Raw genomic sequence first — 20,373 nt, forward strand, 5'->3', positions numbered from 1 at the left:
ATGGATGAGTGGTAACATTTCATATTAAGTGATGCATTAGTATTTTCAAAGTGATTTATTTTCCATGCATTAGCTCATCCTTGCAACTACTCCTACGTTACCCCTGGAAGGTAGGCAAGACTGTTTTACAGATGAGGTCACATAGCTGTAGGTTGGCTTTCAGACTCTCAATCCGTTGGCATTCTTACATACCTGTCTTACTGAGACTGCCCTTGCTAAAATATTCTGTCAAAGCCCTAAGAGATCTATATGGATTCAGATAGACATTGGTGGTTTCTGAATTTTGATCCTAAATTTGAAATAGACATATTCTTCGTCTAGGTCTCTCACTAATGGTATGATTTTGTGCTGTTTGCTAATCACTGTGGGTGTGTAGGTTTTTATTACATTTTAACTTAAACATAATTTAGGGGCTAACCTAGTAAACTGGTGAATCCCCAAGTAGTTTGTAGCAACTATTTCCTGATATAGATTTGGGATGATATACTATTGTACCTAATACAGTTTTTGGTAATTTCAATTAACTAGATTGTAGCTTTATGGCCCTAGTTCTTCAAGAAACACATGTTCAAACATTCTCCTTGCTTAATGAGATCCTTGTTCCTGTTGAACTTCTACGACCTTATTGGAAATCAATGATTGCTTCTGATCTTCCAAATGTAATGTTGAAAAGACCTAGATGAAATCACTATACAAAATGCTTTGAGATTGCAGGATGTGGAGAGCGTGCTGTCATTAAAATGAATGATTCTGCTTGGAGGTAAACCATATTTTCAGTCTGTATGTGTATTGTGCATGAGGGAATTTCTCTGTGCAGAATCATTTTCTCCAAATAATTCGCACGCTCACAGCACTCCTGGAAGCAGGTGACACCTAACTCCTGGGCGGCAGCCCTGCTGAAGCGAGCTTTCCTTTCCTAGCAACTGTTGCTAAGAGGGGCGTGGCTTCGGAGTCCGGAGAGGACGCGTTAAGCCGCCCCCCCCCCCCGCCTTCTCGTAAACTACATTTCCCATGATGCACGAGGGTGGTCTCCGTAGTGACGCAGTAGGTGTCCACGGAGGGGGGAGGGGGGAGAGTGGAGGGGAGGCGGGGGCGGTGGCGGTGGCGGTGGCGGCGGCTGCGAGGAGGGGCAGCGCTCTCCCCGTGTCCCCGGCTTGCGCTCAGGCAGCTGCGGCCGCCGCCGCCATGTTGGCGTGAGAGGCGATGACAGGAGGCGGCTGCGGCGTTTGGGACTGAAAAGTGGAGGAGGAGGAGAGACAAAGCTCCGAGAGGAAACCATTCCTGGACTGAGGAGAGGGAGGACCCGGCCTCTTCCGGGGAGCGCCGAAGTCGGCGTCGGAGGGGAGGGGAAGGTGGCGACGGGGGGGAGGCGGAGGCCGGAGAGGAGCGCCGAGGAGCCGGAGGCGATGCGCCCCGAGCCCCGCTGCTGCCCCGAGGCGCCCGCGGCCTGAGCCCCGAGGGGCCGTGGGGTGTCCCGCGCGGCCCGAGCGCCCCGTGCCTCCCGCGTGCCGCCCCGGGCTTCCGCCTCGGCTCGCAACGAGTTAAATGCCCTTGAGCGCGGGTTTCCGCGGCCCGGCTCCCGGCTCCCGGCCCCGGCCCCGGCCCCGGCCCCGGCCCCGGCCAGCGCGAGTTGAGCTGTTTCCCCGGCGCGGCAGCCGCTCGCCGCTCGCGCGTCCATGTGTAGCCACATAGTTATCTGCGTGCATCCACGCCGGGGCATTTTCTTCCTGCTTAATGAGGACTTGACTGGGGAGCAAGTGTGAATCACTGCCGGGCTGGGAGAGGAGGAAGGCGGATTTAACCCCCTCCCACCCCGCTCCATGTCCGTGTGTCACTCGGCTGGGTCTACCTGGCGCGGCCGGTCCTGGGGCTGCTGCTGCTGCTGCCACTGACGACGACGGGGCTGCCGCTGCCATCCCGGGAGTCCTCTCCGGCCCCGGCCCCGGCCCCGGCCCGGCCAGCCAGCTCCTGGGGCTTGTTCCTCTTCGCTCGGAACCTCGGCCAGGCCGCCGCTTGGGCTCTGAAATCACTTATTATTATTATTTTTTTCTTTTTTGGAAAGCACATCAAGATCGTCAAGCTCGATTGCTGTAGCTTGAAGACTTCTGCTCTGTTTTTGTTTGTTGTTGTTTTTCCCCTGGTAAACATCTGGGTGTACATCAGACGGCAAGATGTCCAGTAATGTCCCGGCAGATATGGTAAGTGAAGGATAAGTTATGACACTCTGATTTAATTGTGGTTTCCAATCTTATTTAATCAGAAAGGATGCAGGCGTGGGGTGAAGAAGGTTTGCGGGGGGACTGTTGAGAAGCCACGGTACTGGGCGATTTGGAGAAGTTGGAGGTTCTGGTTTCCCCCCCACCCCCGTCTTAGGAAGTACCGGTTTTAATATGGCCTTTCTCGTTCGGTGGTGTTTTCTAAATCACTAAAGAATGAAGAATTAGGGGAAATGTGGCAGTGCAGCTCGAAGTGGAGGAAACATCTCCCCCTTTGCCAGGAGCCTTTGAACATTTGTATCTTAAAGCTTCTGAAAACGTCAGTGACAGTGGGCAGAGCTGAGGACGGGCGTCCCTACTACACACACAGGTAGAGAAATCGGAGTCTCGTTCCTGGGCACTGACGAGACCATTAACGCAGCGGATACAAACTTGATATTTTGGAGGGAAGGGACGTGTCTGTCCTCAAGAAAAAGTCTACTAGAATTTGCTGTGAGCTTTTTGAAATGTCTGGGTGGGCGACTATGGCAACTGAAATATTAAGGTTTTTTGGAATTTTCACAAATCCAGACTGATCGTCGTATATTGGGTGCTACTTCTGAATTGCCAGGACTTTTAGTACCAGATATTTAATAGTATTGCATCATTGGCCCTTTAAAAGCTAATAAAATACGTTAGTGAGCCTTGATCTCTGAATGTTGAGAACTTGAAACAAAAAGTACTCGTGTTTATTGGTGCTTTTCTTTCTGTTTCTAAAGGTTAATGTTTGTTAATGCTGTGAGTCTGTTGACTAACTGGAGCTGTGTAGGCTTACAGGGCTGGGAGGTGGTGGGTTTGTGTGAGTTGAAATGACACTTTGCAGTCCTAGGGACAAACATAATGCAATTAAACATCAAGGTTGATGACTTTGTTTATGAAACAATTGAAGTTAACATAACATTAGCATTTGAGTGTTCTGGTATTCCAGTGAAAAAACAAAATCGAACTTCGCTGATTAAATTTTAAAATGTCAGCTCTTTCTTTAGGAGCGAACCTCATTTACAGACCTAAAAACAAAGCTAAATGGCTGTAAAAGGCATATATTGACCTTGGTTTAATGCCATTTTGCTAAATGTGTGTTTGATTTACCATTTGATGTACTATTTTAATGTATAGGAACCACAGTGTTTTTTGTCTGTTGTGTGGCCACGCAGCAACTTAACACCCTCCTTCCTGAGTCTTAAAACTCTTGCATTGTCCCTTTAGTTTTCCCTTCCCTTCTGGTGTACACACAGGAGAATAGTCAGTCTCCTGCCCGATTAAGGATAGCCGGACAAGGTTTCCTCTACCCCACTCTTGAAGTTGTCTGGAAAGGTGTTTGGACTGAGCTGGAAAATGCTATTTCCTCTGTCTAATGAGTGTTTTTTGGGCTCATCGCTTCCAGCAAAGATTTATTCTCTAAAGTCTCCATTTTATATCATCATGCTCCATACAGGATATGTTCACTCTAAGTACTATTTATTCCGTCATAGAAATTGTAATGAAATGGATTTGTGTCATTTTAAAACAGTGCCACTACTTTCTTTAGGCCCAGTGCTGAAAGAAAAGCTGGAATGTGCGTAGCATCAGTTACAAATTGAAATGATTTGGGGAATACGGCTTCCAAGTCAGAGGGAAGGTTCTGAAGCTAATGTTCGGATCAGGGGAACAGGAAGTGGTGGCAAGTTTTTATCAATAGGCATAATTATAAAATATGACTATTTCTGTTTTAGACTGTATTTTAAGGCCTTGCTTGATTCAGTGGTGCTTTGAGATCCCTTGATTAAAGGTGATATGCAAGGGCAAAGCACTATTATGTAATAAACATATAATGCCCTGATGATGCTGTTTCAGAATGTATCTAATCTACAGCTCAGATTAGATTGTTCTGAGTATTTTTTTTATGTCTCATTTTCTAACTGCTCAACTTGTTGGAAGTCTTGAGGCTTTTTTTCCCCTATGTCACAACCTCTTAAACCTACATTTGCTATTACTTACATTGCATTTTTGTTTAAAAAGTGCCTTTATTTGATAAGTGCCTACAGTTCTCAACTTTTTGAGATATAACATGGTAAGTATTGGTTAGCTGCTGAATGCTTTGTATTTCTTAAATTCTTCATATCAATAATTGACAGTTTGCATTTACATTAATGACTTAAAGTGAGAACAGTTTCACCACTTTGAATCTTTAACAGCCTTAGCCTCCCTACCCCCACCTCCTTCCACAAGCTGACATTTCTTTTGCAACGGAACTCCAAATTGATCAGGATACAGTACTCTTGCAAGTATGAATACATACATTTTTGCAAAGTGTGGTAAAATGTTCAAGTTTCTAAGTGGTGACAGCTAATCTGTCTTATGTAGAAACCAATGTTACGCTCTTTTACATGTTAATGGTGCTTGTCCTTGTGTAGGAAAATCCTAGTTGGGAGATGGGGTAGGGCAGTGAAATTATAACCTCTGTTATTTTTTCATCAGAGAGAAGTCATTCTTGAGCTATAGTAACTGCTAAATCAACTGATGTTTTTGGTAAAGTCTTCATATGGCAATTATTTTGACTGACTTTGAAATAGATTTTTTAGCATCTTTTTGTTTTGTCAATATAACTCACATTTCAAGTTTATTTGTAAACATTCAGTAAATTTTTGTGTTTACCATAAGGAGTCTCTTTTTTTATAATCCAAATTTAGCAAGTTGATCTTTTTGGAGGGGGAGTGGCACCCCTAGTGAATGGATTTGCTATACCCTTGAAAAAAAATGTAGTTGGTACTTTAGCAGTTAACATTCTGTAAATATGTCCTATAACTAAGTGTATTTACATAAAATACTGTTTTCTCTTTTGCTAAAACTGATGGAGTTTGAACTAGGAGGTATACTAACATTCCAGTGTAATAACTTATTTGTGAAAAAAATCTAAAAATATCTGAACAGAATGTCATTGTAATACATTGTATTTAAATGATTCATTTCCTTTATTTTTTTTTCCCAGCCCAAATCATAATTCATGATGGGGCACTATTTATTGTTAATAATTGTAGGATGAATTATGTTAATGATTGTAGATTTTCTGTAATAAAATGTTTACTCTTTCTGTTAATAGTAAGTCGTCAGGTTGGGTAGATAAGGTGATAATTTTGTTTTCTGGACCAGGAAAATTATCAAGTAAATAATTTATAAAAGTATTACAGAAAACATTTGAGTTACTATTTAGAGCTTTGGACTAAAGTTATATTTTATGTTATCTATTGAATTGAAAGTCCTACCTAAGAAAAAAATTGACAGGGTGAGAATAATAGCAAAGCAGTTTGGTATTTAAAACATTTTAGTTCATAAAACAGTTAAAAGCCCTCTATCTTTTTAAGCTATTAATATAGAAACTGTAATAGATACAACAATTTTTAGTCTGGGGTTAAATAAGATAATGATAATTTGAGTTTTTTTCTGTGCTTAATGATTATTTTTACTGTAATGTTTTATCTCTTTTATTTGTGGAGAAATATGGGAGCCCTCTGGTGGACAGGAAATTACTAAAATGAATTTCCTTTCAAAGTGAACTTTTATCACTTTTCCAACTTAAGTAAAATGACAAATGTAGAGTATACCAGGGGAAGATGTCGTACTAGAAAAAGGTCCAGAGGAGAGAAAATTTTTAATTTTGAAGAAAGAGTATGTTCTAGTGCCCCAAATGTTCTCTTACAGCTTCTTTTAATTTTTCTTTCTCTTGCTGAAGCTCTTATTTGAAGTATAAGAGGGGAGGTTTTATGAAGCTAAAGAGTAGAATAAGTACGTTTACATATATACGTATGTGATGATGAATAGTTTAATAAATATTTTATCTCAAATGGCACATTCTTCTAAATTGTGTTACTTGAATATGTCTTACATTTGGTGTTCTGAGTTAGACATTTTTCATTAAGAAAACAAAAGACAGTTTACCTCAGCTTTGAATGCCTTTTCCTTTCTGGCTCTAAGTCCTCCTCTAGCTCATGTCTCTCTCCTGTGAAAACTGCTTTTAGTTCATTTCTAGCCCTCAAGTGTGAACCGTTTTCTGTCAGTGTGCTTGCAGTTCTTCTTATACAATGTCAGATTTATATGGATTTGTGTCTTATATTACATCTCTCGTGATTATTTATTTATTTACGATAGTCACACAGAGAGAGAGAGAGAGAGAGAGAGAGAGGCAGAGACCTAGGCAGAGGGAGAAGCAGGCTCCATGCACCGGGAGCCCGACGTGGGATTCGATCCCGGGTCTCCAGTATCGCGCCCTGGGCCAAAGGCAGGCGCTAAACCGCTGTGCCACCCAGGGATCCCTCTCGTGATTTTTTAAAACAGAATAGACATTTAAAAGCCAATGAGTGATTTTCTTGACTCATGGAGCAGTATTATTATTCTGTTACTTAGAGAAAAAGTAAATATTGTCCCATACTACTACTACTACTAATTATAGCGTTAAATATGAAGTGTATGATGTCTGCTTCTGTTATTACTTTGAATATGAAAAAATGTATTTTTAATAGTAAAGCTTGAAATTCTTTTAAATTAGTGGTCAGTGATGGCTCTAATTTTCTAAATTAGAACACGGAACAGCAAATGTATTTTAGCAAATGAAGTATATCCTTCTTAAATATATTCTTTAAGAATTCCTCTCATTCTAGGGGAAAAAAAACTGAAGGTGACTATAGAATTCATGGTAACTGGAGTCCCTGAGGAATGTCATTCTGAAACAGTAAATTTTCTGAATACATGAAGGTTATTTTGGAAATATCCCTATCTAATAAGTTGGACCGCTGTCCTATTGGAACGTAATATACTGCACATACTTTAACTTCTTTTTGATGACCTAAAGCCATCATTTGGATAATATTGATTCAGTTCAGTGTGCATTCTTTGCTGAGTATTTCTCTGTGTAATGTTCCATAAGCTACAACTTCAAACCCTGAGCACCTAATATAGACTGTGAAGGTTTATGCCTCTTCACTAGGTCAGTAATTTATAAAGTGACGTGAGGCAAGTCAATTGAGATGTGAGAATACAAATATTATAATTTCTATTTATTTATTTAGTACTCCATAAAGGGGGAGGAATTAAGCTTTCGTATTACTATATGGATTGGTTCTGAGCCTTTTCTAGGTCCACATCCAGATGATCACAATGAGTGTGGTTTGCTGAGGGACCATGTGGGAGTTCTGTAATGTGGAGGCTAACAGCAGCACCATGACTTTCTCAAAGTTTTTGTGGTCTGTTACAGTGTATTATTTAGTAACTTTAAAAAAGGCTTTAAAAAAAAAGGCTTTTAAAAAAAATCTGTGATACCTTGAATTCAGATGGCGAGCAGAGGTTCACTCAAAGTATTTAAAGGAGCAATAAAAATAAAAGGAGTTGTAGAACTCAAAGCTGAATTACACATTTCTGTTTCACAAAAGATGAATATTATAGATGCTGATATTTTACCTGATGATAAGAAGCTATCAATATCATGCTACCAAAAAAAAAAAAAAATATCATGCTACCTAGGAGATATTTTTGAGAAAACAAACACGAGGTTGTCTCTACATGGCAAAGTCGACATTTTAATCAATAAGTGAGAAAGTATTTGCTTTTCAGAAGCAACAAATGTTATGGAGAGAACATTTTGAAACATGTTTAGACACTTCCAGTCTGTTGAAAAATCTTACACTGAATTTCAGTGGACTTTGGACCCATTTGTTAGAAACCTAAAAACCCATTTTACTGAGCTTGCAAAAAATATCTGACTGACATCAGGAAAAATAAAATGTTTATAACATTGACATCTGGCAACTGACTTTTAACAAAAACTTGTGAATATTTGGTGATAGAATAGAAAAGTGATATGACTTAGTAAGCCAGTAAGTGACATATTCTTATATAAATGTCTGTGCATCCTTGTGAACTAAGTTTTTCAGTTATGACTTAAGCAGTTCTTAAAACAAAGTGTCACAATTCACTGAACTTCACAAATTAGGAAAGCAAGATTTTAAAAAAATAGAGACCTATTGAATACCAGTGCTCTCACTAAAATGTTAATAGTAATAGCATTTTTAGAGATTACAAGATTAAAACAAATTAATATTTAACATAATTAATAGTTAAAATTTAAACAATATTGTAATCTTTTAATTTTTATTTTAGTATTTGTTTTATAATATACATAAAATAGGATTTACAAATGAATATACATAAATTGAAGGTATATGCTCAAGTATTTGATAGTTGGGATGTTCAATCAAAAAAAATCTAGGTATGCCTGGGTGGCTCAGTCAGTTAAGCATCTGACTCTTGATTTCAGCTCAGGTCATGATCTCAGGGTTCTGAGATCAAGCCCCTTGTCAAGCTCCCCATTCAGCCAAGAGCCTGCTTGAGATTCTCTCTCTCCTGCTGCCCAACCCCCCAATTCCCCTCCCTGTGTTCGTGCTTCTCTCTCTAAAATAAACAAATCTTTAAAAAAAAACTTTTTTTTAAAATTCAGAAGCCATTGCATAAGGTGACGTCAGATTTCTGAGCATTTTAAGTTCTTGTGTTTGATATTTAGTTTTAATGTCTCCTGCCTTATTGAATAGTTACATTTTTCTGTGGTCAGTATGCCTACCTATCCCTCTCTAGGCATTTATTTACAGTTACTGATTCTAATCTTCTATGGGTATGGAAACTAGATTTTTAAAAATTATTGAAGTATGTTAAAAATATCAGATGGTGTCCAAATAGGATTTTCAGGAGTTACCCTATAGTAAAGTGCATGATCTTTGTTGCATGGACTTCATCATGTCTTTTTGGTTGCTTAGAGTTCTGTTTACTTGAAGCACTTATTTTCTAGCTCTTAACTGTGTTTTTCAGAGATACAGATTTTTAATAGTGAAGAACTATACAGATGATTTAAAAAATAAAATTTCCTGTATAGCTTTCTTTTGAGCGCATAGGAGAGAGAAGGTAATATTTATTGTGTACTTGCTATACCAGGCAGCTGCCTTGGCATTTTCCATGAGAACACTTCATTTAATCCTCACAGTGACCCTGGGTAAATATAGTTGGTATATAGATAAAGAAGTTGTTACTGCCTACCAGAAGACCACCAGGAAAGCATCTGTAGTGAAACAAATTAGGTTAATGACTTTCTGTAGCAAGGAAGAACCCATGCCTGAGGAACCAAGGGGGGGAGCCTCAGTAACAGGAAATGCGAGAAGTTTGGGGTAGATTTGGGTTGTGCTGAATGATTCTAATGAGAAACGGGGGGGGGGGGGGGGGGGCGCAGGGGGAGGTTATGGAGACTGGCTTCATTCAGATTGTAACCCATTGACCATGAGGTGGAGGTGAGTTTAGTAATTGAATCTGTCAGCAGTCTTTGTTTAGGAGGCAGGACAGATGAGGGGGCCTGGGGTAGATATTCATAATTTTGGAACTCTAGTGTGGCTGTGGGAGAAATTTTGTTGCCTGTTGGTCTTTTGGCCTTGTTTGGGTCTTTTAGAGACACCACAGTGTGATTATCAGCAGAACTGAGTTTTACCTCCTCACAGTCTAGGTTTAGAGAGGATAAAGGAGATCACAGAGCTAGTAAAAAGTAGAGCCAGGTAGGAATTTGGGTCAAATGGTAATAGTGATAAACATGCTAAGGCCCTTTCCCCCTACCATACCTGAGCAAATATGGCTAAATCCATCAGGTAGAATACCTTAGATTCCTTGCTCCAGGCTGCTCCACCACCGATTGATCTGAGCTATCCTGCTGGTAAAGTAGACATGATGCCTATATTATACATCTTTGCAAAATACTATGTAACCTCTGAGTCGGAATGATTTTAATGAGCATGAATTGTCTTATTAATTGCTAGAATTAAAGGGAGTTTTCTTTAAACTTGTTGGAACTTTGAGTCTTTATAGGATGTATACATGTATATAATAGTACAGTAGAATTTTTTCCTATAAACTTAACCACTTTAAATGTAGAAACTATTATTGTTTTATATATCTAACACAGATTTTAAATGAATTCCGTGCTTTCAGAGTATTTTGTTTTTGTTTTAATTCTCTAGCTACTTATGTATGCTGCAAAATTTCCATTGATTTAAATCCAGTAGCATTTTTTTATGATCTAAATAAAATATATATGTGGGCAATTTTCTATAACTAGATTTTGAGAAGAAAATGTTCTTTTTGCTGATGAAAATTGTTAGACATTTTATCTTTTGTTTATGAACTTAAATTAAGATGGCAATTCATTGTGTCTAGACAAAATGTTCTCATGATCTATGTTCGGTTTTCCTTACCTTCATTTAAACTTAGTGTTTTTACCTTAGAAATATTGCTTTTATATGCTTTTTTTCATTTAGTTGTATATTCATGAACAACTATTCGTACAAATAAGTGTGGAACCATATTACAAATTTGAACTGATTCTGATAGATATACATAAGTTGCTTAGCTAATTTCCATACCCATGGACATTGAAAACCTATTGTAAACAGTGATATAATACATATTTTAAAACACATCTCTATGCCTTGCCTGATTCTTTTTCTTTTCTTTTTTTTTTTTAAGATTTATTTATTTGAGCAAGAGAGAGAGCATATGTGCCCAGCGGGGAGAGGGGTGAGGCAGAGGGAGAGAATCTCAAACAGATTTTCCACTGAGCATGAAGCTAGCAGCTCTGCTGAATATTGGGATCCTGAAATCATGAGCAGAAATCAAGTGTCTGATTCTTAACTGACTAAGCTACCTAGGCACCCTGTCTGATTATTTTCTTAGGATAAAATTCTTAACAGTGTAGTTGCTGTGTGTTAGATATGTGTTAAAATTTGGGGAGGAGGAGGAATACATTTTAACTAACTTCAAAGCATCTTTGAATTTCTGGATAATCTTTTTTATGCATTGTCTTGTCAATATGCTACATTATATTTCATTTATGATGTTTGCATTTTTGTTCATGAAAAAGATCGACTAGTAAATATTTAGTTATCAAGCTTATGATGTCTTCATAAAATGAGCTGGGAAACGGTTTTTTTATTATTTGGAATAAAAGATTGTGAAGAGTTATCTTACTCATAAATATTTGGAAGAATCACTGGTGAAGCCATCTGGAGTTTTTTTGTGGGGATTGTTAAATCTATTTCATATATATCTATGTCTATATATATGACTATTCACATTTCCTGTTACTTTTGTGTCAATTTTGACAAGCTTTTATTTTTTTTTAAGTAGATTTGTCTATTTTATCTAAATTTTCTAATTTGGTTTACAGTTTTTACACATTATCTTTTTTATTTTGATGTTCATAGTATCTAGTGATATTGCTTTTTTTTGTTTTTAAGATTTTATTTATTTATTCATGAGAGATAGAGAGAGAGAGAGAGAGAGGCAGAGACACAGGCAGAGAGAGAAGCAGGCTCCATGCAGGGAGCCCGATGCGGGACTCGATCCCAGGACTCCAGGACCACGCCCTGGGCCGAAGGCAGGTGCCAAACCACTAAGCCACCCAGGGATCCCTTGATATCTGCTTTTTAAATTTTATTGGTATTTTGTGCTCTTCTTTGTCTTGATCAGTTTTCAGAGAGCCAGTTTTCATATTTAAAACATTCTTTATTAATTGGTTCTGGTTTTAGCTTTATTTCTTTCCTTCTAGTTTTCTTTAAAATTTAATTTGCTGTTCTTTTTCATGTTTCTTGAGATAGATAAATCATTGACTATCTTTATTATCTACTTATCTACTTCTTTTTTTTAAGGTATGCATTTAAGTTTATGCAATTCCCCTGTAAATGCAACTTTAGCTGGATCTCACAGGTCTCATGTATCATATTTTTATTTATCACTCAATTCAAAATATTTTAGAGTTTCCATTGTGGGTTTTTGGATCTGTGGGTTATTTAGAAATAATATAATATCTAGACATTTGGGGATTTTGTCACTACTTTTTTTGTTATTGATATCTAGCTTAATACAACTGTGGTCTAGAATTATTCTGTGATTTTATTTGTGAGCAATTCACTGACACTTGCTTTATGGTCAGTTTTTAGAAAATTGAGTGTGCTGTGCTTAATGTCACTTAAGTCAAATTTATTAATCATGTTCAAATTCATTATATTGCTGACTTTTTTGTCTCTTTTTTCACTCAATTGAGAGAAGTGTATAAAATTTCTCCAACTGTATTCTTTTAGTCCTCTCAAATTTGCCTTATATTTCTTGAGGCTAAATTATTGACTACAAATAAATGTACAAGTGTATCTTCCTATTGGATCAATCATTCTATTGTCATTGTCTCTAGTAGTAATCTTTTCCTTAAAGCTTTTTTTCTTTTTTTTTCTTTTTGGATGTAGTATACTTTTCTTTTGACTTCTCTTTCCATCTTTTTTTCTTTAAAACCTTTCTTTGTTCTTAGAGATAAGATGAATCTCTTCAAATATCATATAGTTGGGTTTTGTTTTTAATTAAACTTGATAATCTGTGTTGTTTTATATTTAATTGCTTTAGTACATTTTTGGGGCTTAAATTGACCATTTTGCAATTTGTTTTCTACTTCTACTTCAGCCCTTCATAACATCTTCCCTCATTTCTTACTTTCTTTTGGATTGATCAAACTCCCTTCCCTCCCCCCCACAATATTTTCTCTTAGCTTGTTTGTTGTAAATTCTTTTATTATCTCAGTATAAATTACAGTATAAATCTTTGACTTGAACCTACCATAACTACTTCCCTTACTACTTCCAGAAGAATGGAAAGGCCTTAAATCACATTGCTTTCTTATATGTTTTGTTTTATTTTAAATCTCCAAAGATATCATTATAATTGCTGTTGAGATAATAGTAACAGTAGTAGTAGTAATCATAATAGTGTTGTTATTAAAATAGCCATTAATCATTTCACATTGTCCTCACATTTACCCTTCATTTTTTCTTTTCTTTTCTTTTTTTAAATTTTATTTATTTATTCATGAGAGACAGAGAGAGGCAGAGACACAGGCAGAGGGAGAAGCAGGCTCCACGCAGGGAGCCTGATGTGGGACTCATCCTGGAACTCCAGGATCACGCCCTGGGCCCAAGACAGATGCTCAACCGCTAAGGCACCCAGGCGTCCCTCATTTCTTCATGTTTGTTTTGTTTTACTGTATATACCTCTGGGTCATTTTCCTTTGATATAAGGAACTCCCTTTAGTATTACTTTCAGTGCAGGTTTTCTGGTCATAAATTCTCTGTCTTCATATGCCTTAAAAATGTATTTGTTTTACCTTCATTTTTAAGGGGTCTTTTCTTTCTGTCCCACTGTTTCTGTTAAGTCAGCCTTTGGTTTTACTGTTGCTTCTTTGAAGTTAATGTGTTTTCCTTGGACTGTGTTTAAGATTTTCTCTGTCTTTGATTTTCAGCAGTTTTACTATTATGTGCTTAGGTATGGCTTTTATTATAGTTGTCCTGTGTAGAGTTTGTAGAGCATCTTGAGTCTATGGCTTGTTATCTTTTGTCACTTCGGGAATTTTCTTAGTGGTTTTCTTTAAATATTGTTTCTATCCAGTTCTCTTTTTTCCTTCTGAGACCCCAGTTATATGTATGTTAGATCATTTTATAGTTTCTACCCCACCCGACTCTGTATTCGTTTGGATATTTTTTTCTGATTTCAAGTTCACTTACCATATCTTCTCTGTCCAGTGTCCAGTTATACCCAGTTATTGAGTTCTTAATTTCAGTTTTTGTTTTCAGGCCCAAAGTTTATACAGGTTCAAATTCTCATAAATGTTTTCATCAATTTTCTTGAGTATATTAATTATTGTTGCAATGTTCCTATCTGATGACTCTGATACCTAGATTACCTGTGAGCCTATTTATGTTGTCTGGTTTTTGATCATTTGATCCGTTTCTCTGGAACACCTGGTAATGTTTTATTAACATTGTGATGAAAAATTATAGAGAATCTGAATGACGTTATCTTTCTCCAGGTAGGCTTATTATTTTCTGGCAGGCAGTTAGAAAAACATTGGTCACTTTGATTCATCAGTGATTGATATAACATCGGGCTAAATTCTGGGGGCTATCAGGAAATTTAAATAGTCTTACTCCTAGTGTATGGCCCCTCTATGGTCTCACTTGAAAGTTTGGAGTAATTATCAAGACGCTTCTTTTTTGGCAAGCTATGGCAATTTTAAGTACAGTTGACCTTTGAACAACACAGATTTGAGCTGCACAGGTCCACATACAGATTTTTGTAGTATAGTACTGTAAATACATTTTCTTCTTCCTTGTGATTTTCTTTTTATTTTAAGAATATACATAGAATACAAATAATTTACAAATTATGTGTAATTTATAAATTATGTGTAACATTGACTGTTCATATTACTGGTAAGGCTTCTGGCCAACAGTGGGCTATTAGTAAAATTTTGAGGTAATCAAAAGTTATATACGGATTTTTGACTGCACAGGGATTGGCACCCCAACCTCCACATTGTTCAGGGTCACCTGTATTGTGAGGTTGTTGAAAGCCCTGCTTAACTTTTTATTTAGTCTCTTTGCAACATCTTTTTTACTGTTTTTTCCTGCACTTCAGTCCATGTTGTATATGATTCAGCACATTTCTGGAGAGCAAAAACTGAGCAGAATGTTGGGTTTGTTCTTTGAAATTTTATCTGAGATCCTCAATTCCTGGCTGCCTTGGTAGTAATAGAATCCAATTTTTGTCTTCCCAATCCAGTGTGACTGATATAAACTCCAGGATACTGCTTTCTACTTGGCCTTTAGGCTTTGTACTGGTAGTTGGCAAATAACCCAAGGGAAAAAAGTGGAGATCTCAGTGTGTTTCCCTTCTCTGTGGGCTTTTAGCCCCTGATGTCCTGACTTTCTTGGTTTCTCTCTCTATGCCTTCAAATAGCTGGGTTTGTTTGCTTTGTGTTTTATCTCACTTTTATAATTGTTTTCAGTGGGAAATTTTGTTGATACTGCTATTCTTTCATAGTGTGGCTAATTGTTTTTGTTTTTTGGTTGTTTTTTTTTTTTTTTATGCAATTTTGGCTATACACTCATCGGTTCTCTCCTTCATATTCTAATAGTAGCTAAGTATAGCTACAATTAAAGTATGGTATTTACCATGCCGCCATCAGCCAACTCCTAGATGTCACTTAAGTCAGACATGTAGGAGTCATCTTTGAATCCTCTTTGTCCCTCCCCCCCAGATCCAGTCCATTGCAAAATATATCTGAAATCTATCAACTGCTCTTCATCTCCATACCACCACTCTAGAGCAAGTATCATCTCTCTCTCCTGGACTACTGCATTAGTCTTGAAATTCATTCTTCTCCTTCCTTCCATTCACATTCCCTTAAATACATTTTCTAAAAATAGCTTGAGTGATGTTTAAAAGGCATAAATTGCATTATCTTTCCTGTCTGAAAAAGAGAAAACTTAAGCAGCTTTCCACTGAAGAATAAAGTCCCATAGAATAAAGTCACAAAGCCTTACCATGGACCTTTAGAGTCATCATCTGGCTCTTGCCTGTCCCTCAGATCTTCTCTCATTTGGCTTAATGACGCTTCAGTGATACTGAGTTCCTCAGTTCCTCAAATAAGCCACAAGCTCTTTTCTACAGCTAGGCTAAGTCTTTGCACATTTTAATCCCAATTTAATCCTAAATCCTTTTAGGATTTTGCACAATTTATTCTATTATTGCACAATAATCCTTTTGCACAATTTAATCCTAAAACAGTTAGTAGTATACTTCTATGCTCTCTGTATATGGCTAATACCTTCTTATTTTTTTCTGTCCGGGGAAGATACTTCCTGACCATATCTAAGTTGAATTCCCTTGCTCTCTTGGTTTATGCCTCTGGACTTACTAGCTTCCTCCATAAAACTTGTCACATTATGTGATTCATTTGTTTGTCTTTCCCAGTAGACCATAGATAGAGTCTATGAAAGTAGATATATGTCTTTCATTTGTCACGATAAATAGTATCTAGTATGTATGGTGCTTTTTGTATAGCAAGTTCTTTGTTAATTATTGTGGATTAAAGGTATAAATGACTATTATAACACTGTACCAAGCTTATTACTTGAGAGATTTAATCCTCCAAGAAAACTCTCAGAACAAGCCTGTCATGTAGGTAGGTTCTTGTGTTAGCTGTATTTTATTGATAAGGAAAGTGAGATTTAAGATGTTTCGTAATTTTCCTGAAGCTACCAGTTAGATGGGCTTTTTTGTCTTCTTGGGTTGTTTTTTACTTTTTTAACTTTTGGACCATTTCTACCTTGCTTACTGTCACATCTTCTTCACTATATCTTAAAGCTAATTGCTGTGATTAAACTAATATTCTGGTATTTTAACTTAAGCTTTTTGCCTTTGCTTAACATTTAATAATAGCTAAAATATCAGAAGATAAATAAGAAATTTATAATGGAATTTGAGAAAGTGTTAAGAGGACTTAAATGCTTGAAGTGGTGGATTTTCAGTGTGGCTATCAAGTATGGTGAGTGATTTTTCAAGCTATGAAATCTCTTATTTTGTGACTGTAAATAAACTTACAATTACACATATTTGAATATATTATATATATTAAATACACATTTGAGGAAAAATTTTGAGTCTTTTATACTTGAAGGACTATTTAGTTATATAGGTTTTTTTTTAACACTCCAAATAATAATAAAATTTCCACGTTAGATCTCATTTTATATCTATACTTATCAGTCTGTTGTAATAACCCTGCCTTTTTTATTTCCTTGCATTATTCATTCAGTTAATCAGCAAGTATCTGTTGAGCATATGCTATGTGCCAGGCACTGTTTTAATCTTTGGTGTACAGTGGTGAATGAAACAAAGTTCCTTCCCTAATGGAGCTTACATTTAAGTAGTAGGGAGATAGGCGTTAAATAAATAAGTAAAATGTAGAGTATTTTAGATGTTCTAAGTACAAATAAAGCAAGAAAGGGGGTTACAGAGTGCTGAGTATGCCTGTGTTGTCCAGTTTTAAGGATTGTGTTCAGGGAAGAGCTCACTAGGATGATTATATGGATCTGAAGGAGATGGGGAACAAGCCATCCAGATATCTTAAGGAATCACATTCCAGGCTGTGGGAGTACTGCCTCTTTTGATTTCTTTGTCATTTTCCCGTTTGTCTCCACTGTTTTCTTCTGCCAGTCCTTACCTTACATTGTTGTGTTTCTCATGGTTTTTGTTTTCTTTCCTTCTGTGGGAACTAAATGATTACCTCCCTCACAATTTTTTTGCAACAAACATTTATTGGATTCCATTGTGCCAGATAGATCCTGTCAATAGAGCCGATCACTTTTCTCTAGTGTCTCTCAAATCACTTTTTTCTTCTTTATTTCCACTACTTTCAACCAGGTCTTCATCCAGACATTGGTCCCCTTTATCACCACTATCTGCCTTTCACTCAGGTTTGTCTTTTGAAAACACAGATCTCATCTATTTTGACTATTCTGTTTAATAATGGCTGGCTATCACTTACAGACCAATCCAGGCCAAGCTTCTTAAGGTGGTGGCATTAAGGCTCTTAGCAGTTGGCTTCAATCCATCCTCATCTCTTGTTTTTACCCCCTTGTATGTATCCTGTGTTTGAGTTGTGATGAACCCCTTGCTTGCCATACATTTTTCTGTTAACTTTTATGCTTCTGTCTTTCAACCCTTTTTAGGCTTCTCTTCCTTCCTAGAATGCATTGTTTTTCCCCTTCTTGCTCCATTGTACCTGAGACTTGTTCTGAATTGCAATGCTAATTCTTTGGTAATATTTTGTAACTTTGTCAGGCACTCAGTCACCATAAGTATAGCACCTACTGGAGGTCCCAAAACAAGTGACAATTGAGGCAAAGCTGCCTTCTAGGAGGGACCAAGGGAAAATAGCCAGAATTTTTTCCGTCAAGGGTTGGCAGCAGTGTAAAGCACCAAGTCCAGAGAGATGGGGCTTAAATCCTGTTTAGGTCTTAGTGCCTTTGGTTCTGAGTCCAGAGATTTCTAGGTAGTGGTGAGTCTCAGCATTTCTTGCTGTGCCATCATAACACCAGATGAACAAGGCCAAGTCTACAGAAAAGCTAGGTAAAAGGATTGAACCCTAGCTAATTGGGCTGGAATAAATGTTATTACCTCTACTCTAGTACTTGTAAATATTTTCAGGAAAAATTATTTCCTTCACTAGACAATCTACTCTTTGAGGACAGAGAGAAGCCTTATCTTACTCATCTTTCTATACTCCTGTACCTAGCACAGTGCCTATTATGTAGAGAACACTTAGTGAATGTCGATTTAGCACTGCAGCTTTGTCCAATAGAACTTTCTGCATTGATCAAAATGTTCTTATCTGTGATGTCCAGTAAGGTAGCCACTGGCTTCATATGGCTTTGAGCACTTGTAAGGTGGTTAGTGTGACTGAGGAACTAAATTTTTAAATTAACTTAAATGTAAATAGCTATGTGTGGCTAATAGCTACTATACTGGACAATACAGGTACGCGGTTATATACAGTTTGCATAATTAATTCTCTTAGCGGGTTAAAAAGATCTCTGGTGTTCCCCCCCCTTCTTTTTATTTTGGCTTATCTTCCAAGTGGTCCCAAGTTGCTAATCTTTTGGTTTTATTTTTTGTGATTTTTCTGTTCTCTCAGTGTCAGCATTCATTTTTTGCTATTATCATTATGTATACAGTCATCAGCCTTTCTTTTAACTTTTTGGATTTTAGTCTAAGTAGCATAGAAAGATATGTAATCAAGCTTAGAGCATTCTCTTAAAAAAGAGCAAATAGTGTAGGAACCTAGGAGTCATCTTTGACTTCTCTTTAACCCCAATAAGAATGCAAAATTAGCCCTCAGGAAAGAAGAGAGGGCTAAAAATATAGATTAGTGTGCACATTCAATTGAAGAAAAAAAATGTATTGATATGAGATTACACGAATTCACCAAAGGAGTGGGGAGACAGCCCTAAAGCACAATGCCTCTGTTTTGAGATAGGAGAATTTAAAAAGTGAGAAAAAGAACAGAGCTATAGGAAAAAAATTTTTTGTTTGGCTATCGTGAAAGCCATGCAAGGAGAAACTCAAAGAGGAATAGTGGTGGGCAACAACAGATATTGCAGGGAGGTGAAGAATAAGGACAAACTAATGTCCTTTTGGGTAATGTGGTGAAGGCTAAATGGATCTTAACACATTGTCAAGTATTTCAATGGAGTCAAAACAGTGTTTTCCTTATAATTCTTCCATATTGAAGTGCTAGACATAGAAGGATTCAATATGGTCACTTTTTTGAAGTCATAACTAATTTTTAGTTTCTATGTTCACATCTACCTTTTCTCAACCCTTTCTATCTTTCAAAATGTTTTGCTTTGCTGCTGTATAATCTGGACAGGCATTAATAGTACCTTTTGCTTTGAAATCGATTCTTTTAAATCCTATACAAGTGAATTTCTCTTATTACCTAATACTAGGGCTGTTGTTTCACAGTTCATGCTTTGATGCAGGGTTTACTAAGCGATATTGTTGTTAAACTCTCCATATCAAAAAATAAATAAATAAACTCTCCATATCCAGAGAAAGACAATTTTGCTAAAAATTGGGGCATCTTGCCTCTTAGGGGTGCTGTCGGATTCCAGCTGGCATAGGAAGCAAGCAAATGGCTCTTTCATTTCCCAAATTGTTGTCTACCTTACTCGTTTGAGACTTGTGACAGGCAGCCAAGAAAAATAAAAAATGGGGGAAAATGTTCCCTAAGTATCTTTATTCTAAAGCAAATGGGTTTATTCTTATTTTGTGTATAGTGCATAGTGCAGATGTAAGCTTACTGTGTTTTTATTCTCAAATTATGCCAACACATGAGCCATTTTTGAAGTCTTTGTTTCTCAGTTAGAACCAGTGTATATAAAGCTGAAGTCTTCCTAGAATAGTTCAGGTGGCCATCCCAGTTGGACCCAAGGGAGAGCAGTCTACCCTGAAATTATAAAACCTTTTTTTTTCCCCCCAGGTGACTTGAATAACTTATGTTAAGTTAGAGTTACCTGGAAATGCACCAGAGTAGTCATAAGTGCAAAAGGGAGATATCTGAGAATAGGTACATCAGATAATAAAATGGCAAGAAGAGTAGTGCCCACCACTTTTATTTGAAAACATAGTTAGCATGTATACTAATTTTAGCTAAAGGATAACTTTCCTAATT

The 20,373-nt window shown here is 37.2% G+C and overlaps 1 protein-coding gene across 1 annotated transcript in view; it reads left to right on the forward strand.

Annotated features, from left to right (window-relative positions):
* The first annotated feature begins 1,084 nt into the window (after positions 1-1,084).
* Positions 1,085-20,373, forward strand: part of UBL3 (ubiquitin like 3) — a 69,183-nt gene continuing 49,894 nt past the window's right edge. Inside the window, exon 1 of the mRNA XM_077868227.1 lies at positions 1,085-2,198. Within this exon, the coding sequence (XP_077724353.1) occupies positions 2,172-2,198 (27 nt within the window). The 5' untranslated portion in view covers positions 1,085-2,171. The remainder of the gene's footprint in view (positions 2,199-20,373) is intronic.

This window comes from Canis aureus, chromosome 24 (genome assembly GCF_053574225.1).
Source record: "Canis aureus isolate CA01 chromosome 24, VMU_Caureus_v.1.0, whole genome shotgun sequence".
Classification (NCBI taxonomy): domain Eukaryota; kingdom Metazoa; phylum Chordata; class Mammalia; order Carnivora; family Canidae; genus Canis; species Canis aureus.